At 28.9% G+C, this 9,691-nt stretch overlaps 1 protein-coding gene across 14 annotated transcripts in view; it reads right to left on the minus strand.

Moving 5' to 3' along the window:
* The window catches only part of LOC106457357 (protein draper-like), a 64,100-nt gene that overhangs the window by 31,375 nt on the left and 23,034 nt on the right, over positions 1 to 9,691 (minus strand). For 8 of the 14 annotated variants that reach the window (XM_022383262.1, XM_022383270.1, XM_022383269.1 and 5 more), the window contains exons 2-6: positions 7,305 to 7,400; positions 5,677 to 5,772; positions 3,640 to 3,746; positions 3,165 to 3,257; positions 1,307 to 1,408 (exon numbers count right to left, since the gene is read on the minus strand). In XM_022383262.1, the coding sequence (XP_022238970.1) occupies positions 1,307 to 1,408; positions 3,165 to 3,257; positions 3,640 to 3,746; positions 5,677 to 5,772; positions 7,305 to 7,393 (487 nt within the window). In that variant the 5' untranslated portion in view covers positions 7,394 to 7,400. The remainder of the gene's footprint in view (positions 1 to 1,306; positions 1,409 to 3,164; positions 3,258 to 3,639; positions 3,747 to 5,676; positions 5,773 to 7,304; positions 7,401 to 9,691) is intronic. The other 6 variants (XM_022383263.1, XM_022383261.1, XM_022383265.1 and 3 more) reach the window with 1 other exon arrangement.

A 9,691-nucleotide genomic window follows, 5' to 3' on the forward strand; every position in this document is an offset into this window, starting at 1 on the left:
ACAAGTTAGAATGGTGTGCAGTATACTTTTATGATGTGCTAGAACACTGCCAACACACCTAATACAGGTTACAGAAATCAATGCCTAATCAGTTACACGAGCCTGCGATGGTTTGTTGTCTTGATATTTTTACATGTTCTACAGTAATTCCTGTATGCTGAATCCGAAAATGATATCCATTTTTCTCTATCACGTACAGATTTTTCACAAAATTTCATAATGCAATGCATAAAAGAAAGTTAGTTAGTTTGTTTGTTTTGAATTTCATGCAAAGCTACACGAGAGCTATCTGCATTAGCCATCCCTAATTTAGCAGTGAAAGACTAAAGGAAAGGCAGCAAGTCAACACCACCTACCAACAACTCTTGGGCTACTCTTTTACCAACAAATAGTGGGATTGACTCTCACATTATAATGCCCCACAGTTGAAAAGGTGATCATGTTTGGTGGGATGGGGATTTGAACGTGCAACAAACAGATTTCAAGTCGAGCTTCCTAACCACTTGGCCATATAAGAAAGACCACAACACATAGTTTCGAGACTAAAAGACATAGATTTCACAAAAAAATATCAGGATGCATAATGATACATATTTGTTTGACATCAATGTTCTTCCATTTTCTTCAGTTTGTTTGTATTTTTTGTTAACAAACATAATAATAAAAAATGTTCATTGTGGTAAAAGAAATAATAATTTGATCTAAGTAAGAGTTTTTTTTCTTCTCAATTTGTAAAAAGTCCTTAAATGATAGAAAAAAATGAATATTATTTTCGAAATCTGTGTAGCTGAATTATGGAAAATCTGTTATTAAAACCAAAACAACTTTTATGAAGTTTAAATTCGCAGGCCTGTGTTATCAGACTTACAGCTTTGCGTATGAATGAGTGATTATTAAAGAAAAAAATATTACTATCCCTTGCTGAGATGTTAAATTAGTTGATGTTGCTCTTTTCTTTGTAAACCCAGCAACTTTTACAAAATTTACAGATTAAGTCTCTTTAACTTTTCCAGTTAATATTATTATAAAAACATATATGATGTTAAAAAACACGTGGGTTCAAGAAGTCTTGATAGAAATGAATAAAAACACTATAACACGAGCACTTTCAAAAGGTAGGCCTTTCTTCTTCAGGGACAAACAGAATGTGCTCGGGTTATAGGGTTTTTATTCATTATAAATACATACATTTTTGACAGATTTTTATGCAAAATTCTAAATCAGGTTTTGAACTGGATTTCTATCTATATGTATTAACAATAAAAATATCATTAAATATGGCCATATCATAAAAACAATTACACACCTGGCTTACACGTGCATGCACCAGTCCCAGGATCACATTTTGCTTTATTTTTACATTCACAGTTCTTTTCACAAAGAGGGCCCCATTTTCCTTCAGGACATGCTAGCAACAGACATAAAAATATCTTACATTATACCAAAAAATAATTCACTCATCTTAATATGTTTTTATATAATCACAATATACCTCGCATATCATATTCATTAGAGTTCTTATTTCATACTTACATGTACCATAAGTATGAAGAAAAATATCCTCAATTTTGAGTTAAGGATTAAAAGGTTAGTTATGGGTACCAAATTAAAATGTATTTAATAGTACAACCAATTTTATCTACGTATATATATATTAGTCACTAGAGCAAATATTAATATATATATATATATATATATCTGCAGTTAAAATAAAGAAGACAATAATATATAGTTACAAAATTTGAAGCTACTATAATATCCTATTTATTCAATCTTACTAGAAATGCATTAATATTATGAATATGTTCAACGTCCTTATTAGAAATGCCAATGATTAAGTAGGTGTTAAAAAACTTATTCACTGTTTCTTCCGATACATTTTCTTGAGTTTAAATGCTTCGTTTTAGTGAATACCAACCTTTATCAAATGAAGAAAACACTTGGAGAAATGGGGCAAATAAATAAGTTAGAATTAATTTATTCCAAATAAATAGTTACAATTGTACATTGCTCTGGTCAGCATGTTGAGAGAAAAAAACAAAGAAACTGAATAAATGTTATATTTGTACTCAAAAGTATTTCTAGTCTTAGTCAAATTTTATTTCTTTAATTAATTGTTAGATGTTTAGTATTTTTCCAACATTATTTATAAAATTTTCTGATGTAAAAAATTGCTAATTGTGGGAAAAGTAGTGAGAGACCTACACTCCTACATATAGGTACTGGTAATATAAAAGAAAGTATTTGTAGTTTTATTATAAGCCCCCCAGTGGCACAGCGGTATGTCTGCAGACTTACAATGCTAGAAACAGGGTTTTGATACCCATGGTGAGCAGAGCACAGATAGCCCATTGTGTAGCTTTGTGCTTAAATCCAAAGAAACAAACCACTTTATATATTTTTTGGGGGGGGGATAATAGTAAAAAAATCTATGCAATTCATAGAGATGATTAGCATATGCATGTAACACCTCCTGTAGCTCAATTATGTATTCTGCTTAGACTGAGATTTTAAAACAAATTTCAAATTTTTATAGCTCACAAAAAAACGATTTTCTTATTCACTTTCTAAGACAATATTAATAATTATTCAAAATGCATAAATGCTTTATAACTAATTTAATTATCTTTTTTAGCACAATTAAAGTGAATGGCAAATATTTTAATTCTAAAAATTAACATTTTAAAAACAAATGTCAAAAAATGTTAATTAAAAAGAATAAATTAAAATGCTTCAGCACCAAGTGGTACTTTATAATATACAACAGTGATATTCTTTCTCCGTAAACACTTGTTCACCTCTTGAATTTAAGTACAAGTGGTTTGTAAATATCTCTAATAAGGAGGAAAAGAAAAATTAAAAGTTGTTTTCAAGAGTTTATTTCGATATACTACTTTGTTATGTCTTATACAGCACACTGATTTTCTCGCTTAAAACACAGTACAGAAAATATTGTTAAAATAAGCTCTGCACAACTGAATGATAATCTGTTTTACAATTTTATATCAATGAAATATGGTAACGTGAGTGAAAGCATAATGACATTCACCAAACATACTTCAGTTATATTAAGTATGAAATTACAGAAAAACTGGATTTCAGTCAAACAAAATAGTTATAAAATGTAGTGTTAGAATTTATTACAGAAGTTTTAAAAAACTTACAAACATTGCAAGTGACACCACCCCAGCCAGGTTGACAATCACATGTATCAGGTGCTACACAAACTCCATGAATACAGGAATTGTGACAGAAAGCTGTCATTAAAAGAGAGGTTATATCAATCATACATCAGTTTTTAAAAGTTTATGTTTTTCTCCTTAACTCATTGTTCCTCTTCTCCATCAAAAGACAACCAAAATATTTACAATCAGAAATTGAACTATCTATACTGTTCAATGACAGGAACTGCATGGAGAAGACAAATGTCAAGAACAAAAATATGATGTTATGTAATAATTAATTCAAAGTTACAGTACAGATGTGATTTCTCTTTCTTATGGTGTCTATGATAAATAAAAATTTCATGTTGTCTTTTCAAATTAGACTAGAAAATGCTTAAATGACAACAAAAGTCACACTTAGGTTTGATTACTATCATTTATATTAAATAATAAAGAAACAACTCTCTTTACTTACAAATACATCTGTCCTCATCTCCATTAAGAATGTACCCTTTACAACAAACATTCACTGTTTTTGTGGTCAATTTTGTATCTAACTTATAGCCTTTTGTGTAACCAATCCTAGAGGGGAGATAAAGTAAACTAAATTAAACATATACACACACACAAACCATATCCAAAAGAATTTGTGAGTTACGAGTTTGGTTCACAGGTGATAATAAGCCCACCCAATTTAGTAATGACTTAATGTCATCTCAAGATACATAGAAATATTCCATACAATACTTAAAGTATTACAGAGTTCAAAAACAGTTATACGTGACACGAAGATGCAATAGGATCTAAAATATTATTTTTGCTAAAACATCAATACGCATACACACATACATATTGACAAGGATATGAATCTTATTTATCTGTACCAATTCTAATAGGGTCCCTTGAATCAAGAGCATTTTCACACCTTTTTTAAATTGATCTTTAGGCTTCTTAAAGATTCTCAGCTAACTTCTACCTTTACCATATCTTTGATTCTCATAGACCTCCAAGTTTTCAGTGAGATAGATTTGATCAAACTTTAACCCCAATTTTCTGTTATATTTTTGAGATTTCTGTTTTTAAAGTGCCTTCTACAAATACCAAATTCAGCCTTTTAAAAATTTTCACAGCTGAAAACATTCCCAGCTTTAATCTAAAACCAACAAAACTATGAAAATACAGTAAAATATCAATATACCAAAATTAAGATCTTTATAAATTGAACTTCACTTTGTAGAAGAAGAAGAAAATTTCAAATTTATTTTCTTTATCATCATACAATTACACCACTAATGTAAGGTTAATATGACAAAGAGAGAGAGAAAGAACAGTTCTAGCAGATTGTGTCTCAACATCTTTATAAGCACTTTTATTCACACTTCCTTTTAAAATTATACAACATGCTTTATCATGAATTATTTAATTCTTTTTATTAGATATGAAAAGTTTTAATAAGCTTGCTGTTAAAAGTAAATTAATCAGGCAGGTGATCAACATTCACAATGTACTAGTCAAAACTGTGGCAGGAGGATATAATAATGCTTCGTTATTTTCACTTATATCATTCTTTTAAGTAAACTTATAAGACACATAAGCTATTTTTGCAATATATACAGAAGAGAACTTAGTAGAAAATATTTCAATAAATACCCAAATGTTGGTTAATTAAACAACTATCATCATGAGATATCATTTATAGTTTCACTCAGTAAGTAAAGGAAAGCTTTTCACATTTATAGGGTAATTAACACAAAAATATAGCTTATACGTTTCTTGGCATCTTGTCAATGAAAATATCTAAGTTTGCAATAAAATGAGAAACTGGTGTAAGGAAAAACAAGCTTTCTAATGCAAATTTTGACTTTTTTAATATTTCTAATATCAAATATTAAATATTTTAATATTACATGTATCAACATACAAAAGATGTGATTCTATGGGATCTAATTGCAAGTAAGTGTACAAATATATAGCAGGGAGCTTATTGTGAGTAAGTGTACAAATATATAGCAGGGAGCTTATTGTAAGTAAGTGTATCATAAAATAGCAGGGAACTTATTGCGAGTAAGTGTATCATAAAATAGCAGGGAACTTATTGCGAGTAAGTGTATCATAAAATAGCAGGGAGCTTATTGCGAGTAAGTGTATCATAAAATAGCGGGAGCTTATTGTAAGTAAGTGTATCATAAAATAGCAGGGAGCTTATTGCGAGTAAGTGTATCATAAAATAGCAGGGAGCTTATTGCGAGTAAGTGTATCATAAAATAGCAGGGAGCTTATTGCAATGAAAATCAATGAATTAAAGAAATATGTTCACAACTTGGTAAAGCATTTGGGAGTGATGAAAAAAAATTGTTAGAATACTTTTACTGTTGTTCATCTGAAAATCTAGTATGAAAAAAAGGAAAATAATGTGAATTTCAAAAATGAAATAATTATAAAAGAAAACCAGAAGAGTAAAAACAACAACTGTCTGTATATCATTAACTCTATTGGAAAATTTTCAACTTACCTATATCTGGAACAGCGGGGAGGAAAAGCTAAACACCAAGTGAAAGTACGGATTTGATAAGGTCTGTTGTATGAAACCCTTACAGTACTGGTAACCCTAAAAAAGTAGTATCACACCAAATTATAAATTTTTTTTATTTGAAATATTACAAATATTAAGCTTTTGTAATCAATTCTAGAACCAAAATGTCTAACATAAATGCTACAGTTTTGTATATGCATCCAAACATATACAATTCTTGTGGCAACAGAATAATATACCCAGAATACTATTATAAACTTTTACTACAAAATCATCCCTATTATCAGAAATACTACAGCATATAAATTATAATGCCATAAAGACTTAATCACATATAAGGTTACTTATGAATTATAACTACACTCAATTCATGAAAAATACCTACAATATTAGTTGGACATTCCCTAAAAACAGTTTTGATAAAGAAAATTTTTAATTAAAATATGAAAATGGTAAAAGCTACAGGTTAGAAAAAAGTTATAAATTCACACACACATACAAAAACCAATTGTATAATCCATATGGCTTCAATAGAATATTTAAAATAATCCAGTTAATAAGGTAGAATTATCTTATTACAGTTAGGAATGGTTTTGTAAAATGTATGTGTAATGAAAACTGCATGGCAATGAAGAAAAACTCAATTAGTTTCCAACAGTGCTTACAATAAATTGAAATTAACTTCCAAAATGTAAATACTATTACACTTTGCAAAAATAAAAAATTAATAAAGAAACCTGTTGCCCAACCATGATCAAAACTATTTCAAATTTTTTAATTAATGATATGTTTGTTGAAGAATTTACTGCTGAGCCTCTAAACTGTATACTAAACTCTTATCTTGTTTTAAAATTTGAATAAAAAGATATTGATGCCTTGAATTTTTCCCTGTTAACCAAGATACTACCAAAGATGTAATTAATTAACTCCTTTTCAACTAAACATTTTTATCTTTGTCTCATAAGTATCAAAGTCTACTGTTTAAATTCTATTCAATAAATGGATAAAAGTGTCTTTAGGACAATTATTTCATTAAGAAGTTCAAAATAACACCTCTTGGAAAACTTGTACACAGACAACTTGATAACTTAAATGCAATTTAGACATATTTCTTCATGGTGGATGTGTTCATTGGATGCTAAGTTATTTTTTTATTATAAATTCCTTTTGGCTCCATTTAATTACCATATAACTAAAATAACTCACTTTTGTTGAGTTAAGCTTAATTATTTAAATGTGGAATAAGTGTATGGAAAACATAGCTATTACTTGTATAAAAATTGATAAAGGTCTTTAATATGGATATTTTGTCCATGCCAAACTAGAATATTCTTTACTTTCAGTATCTTATATATATATTTTTTATTATAAATATACTGTGTATCTTTGTATTCTGGCTGTTATTAATTACTAGATAAAAAGTTTATATCTATGATCTCAAACTCTTAATGCTTGTAACATCAAATATTTAAAATCTATTCTAGCACTTTCAAAACCATTTTTTTAACCTGAGAAAGTAACAAAAAAAATACACTTACTTAAATAATTACATTTTATATACAAATATGAAAATATAAGCATAAAAAAATAACAAATTTAAAACATACATTTCTTCTCTTGTACAGACATTAGGTCCATCTTTTAATGTCAAGGCTATTGGTAAAACCAACAGCAAAAGCTGAAGTGCACTCATCATTATTCTCCTGTGAAGAGAAAGTAATTATTTAATGAATTTATTAATAGTTTTCAATACAAAAATAAATGCATAAATATTCATTTAAACTTACTTATTCTAAAACTTGAACAAAAATTACAAAAGGTGATGAGTTACATATACAGTATCTATCTATTGAAAAGTTACTTTTTAAAGTAAGATAACTAACCTCATAGTATGTTGCAGGGTAACCAAAAGAAAGACCCAAGAATGGGGCTTTACAACTTGAAGACAGTGCAATGAGAACACCAAAATAAAATAGAAAACAAAAACATGGATATTCCTCAACCTGGATGGAGGTATGAGACAACTACTGAGAATGGGTGTCCCATCTCAGATATGTCTAATGTCATGGAAGAATATGAGAAAGGTACTTGCTGATGTAGCAGAGGAAACCATTTTTGAGCTGATCAGCAAAAGGGGTGGAAGAAGAGATAGTAATATATATATGGAGAGAGAGAGAGAAAGAAAGAGAGACAGAGGGAAAGAGAAGGAAATTTAATCTTTCCTCCTCTCTTTTATCATTATGAAAATCCATATAATGTGTAACTCACAAAGGTCATCAGCAGATAATTCAGAAATAATGAGTGTCAAATGCTGTCATGGGATCTTTGGACATGCTAGAGGCACTATTACATGAAGAAAGCTTACTAAAGAAGGTAGTAAGTTAATTTACTAATTAGTTGGCAAGAAATAAGTAAGGGAGTAGTGAAAAAAAAAAAAAAATTAATATCATGGGCACAGCTTATAATCTCATGTCTAATGTATGTTAAGACTTTATGTAAGTCACATAAGTGACAAATCTTTATTTCATATTTTCATATGTAAATAATTAATATATCAGGGCCCTGATTTTCATGTGACAAAAATTAAAATTATGTGGCCAATAACATGAAATTATGGTACATAAAAATTGTTGATTATGCAGAAAAACAAGTAATTTTATAGTAAAAATCATCATGTCTTGAAAATAAAATTCACAACACAACTTTCTGTGTTGTGTCAAGATGTTGCAACAGAATACAATGCTTTCAATGTTGATTTGATAAAATGACTTATGTAATGCATTATATAATTTAAGACAAATTGTGCTTGAAAAATATTAGTTTAACATTTAAATATTTTAGTTTGTATTGTATTTTCTGAGATACTAATTTTTAATATTAATCTTCTCTCAATCAGATTTCGAGAAATTAAGAGGGCAGTGTCATTCATCTTAACATACAGAGTACAACAAATTGCATTTTCTGAAGTCAAATTCAAATCTCCACTGCTTGTTAAGTAATTAAGCATTTGAGACATTGTTAATAGAGAAACAAAAAAATCTGGACAAACATATTGTTGGTGTGAATGTGCTTTATAGTCACTATATATAAGAAGAACCTATACACTGGATAGTGAATGGAAGAAAAAGTGTCATCGGCCAATGACACTTTCTTCACTTCACCTATCCAGTGTATAGGTTTTTCTCATAGTGACTACAAAGCATGTTCACACCAACAATATGTTTCATACTTTTCACTGTGATATAGGTCTGGCTTATCTCTGTTTGGTTAACTTGTGTTCAGAGTGACTGATGAAAAGTGGAATTCTCTGAAACTAGTACAACCCAATAATACACATTGAGCAAAGTGTAGATTGAACTGGACTTCCCTTGAACTTAGACTTTGAGATTAAACAATTTTAGGAATACTAAGTTTATTTATTTAAAAAAATCTAGACTCATGAGCAACTTGATTACTGAATAAACCACAATGCTTGTTTAAAATACAGTAAATTACTCTATTGACAGACATGAATCACATGAAGATGAAATGGTAAACAAAAATATATATATATCAATGCATAAATACACATACTATACACATGCACACACATACATGTGTTTCATCTGTGAATGTATGTATGTTCCCTTATAACACAGTAACACTAGACACTCTGGTGTGTAGTTACTGCACACTAAAATAAGGATTTCATAGAACATAAGGATTATAATGACAATTTACTGTTTCAAGAAAGTATTGACATTAGAAAAATGATAATTATAGTGGATAAAAAAATGGACAACTTGCCTAATGGGTGATAAAATTGTTTCAAGACCATAAGGTTATTTCTTATAAGATAAATTCTCTTCATGTACAATACATAATTCATAATTATAGTGGGTAAAAAAAATGGTCAACTTGCATAGTGGGTGATAAAATTGTTTGAAGACCATAAGGTTATTTCTTATAAGATAAATTCTCTTCATGTACAATACATAATTCATAATTATAGTGG

This window comes from Limulus polyphemus, unplaced genomic scaffold (genome assembly GCF_000517525.1).
Source record: "Limulus polyphemus unplaced genomic scaffold, Limulus_polyphemus-2.1.2 Scaffold321, whole genome shotgun sequence".
NCBI classification, from domain to species: domain Eukaryota; kingdom Metazoa; phylum Arthropoda; class Merostomata; order Xiphosura; family Limulidae; genus Limulus; species Limulus polyphemus.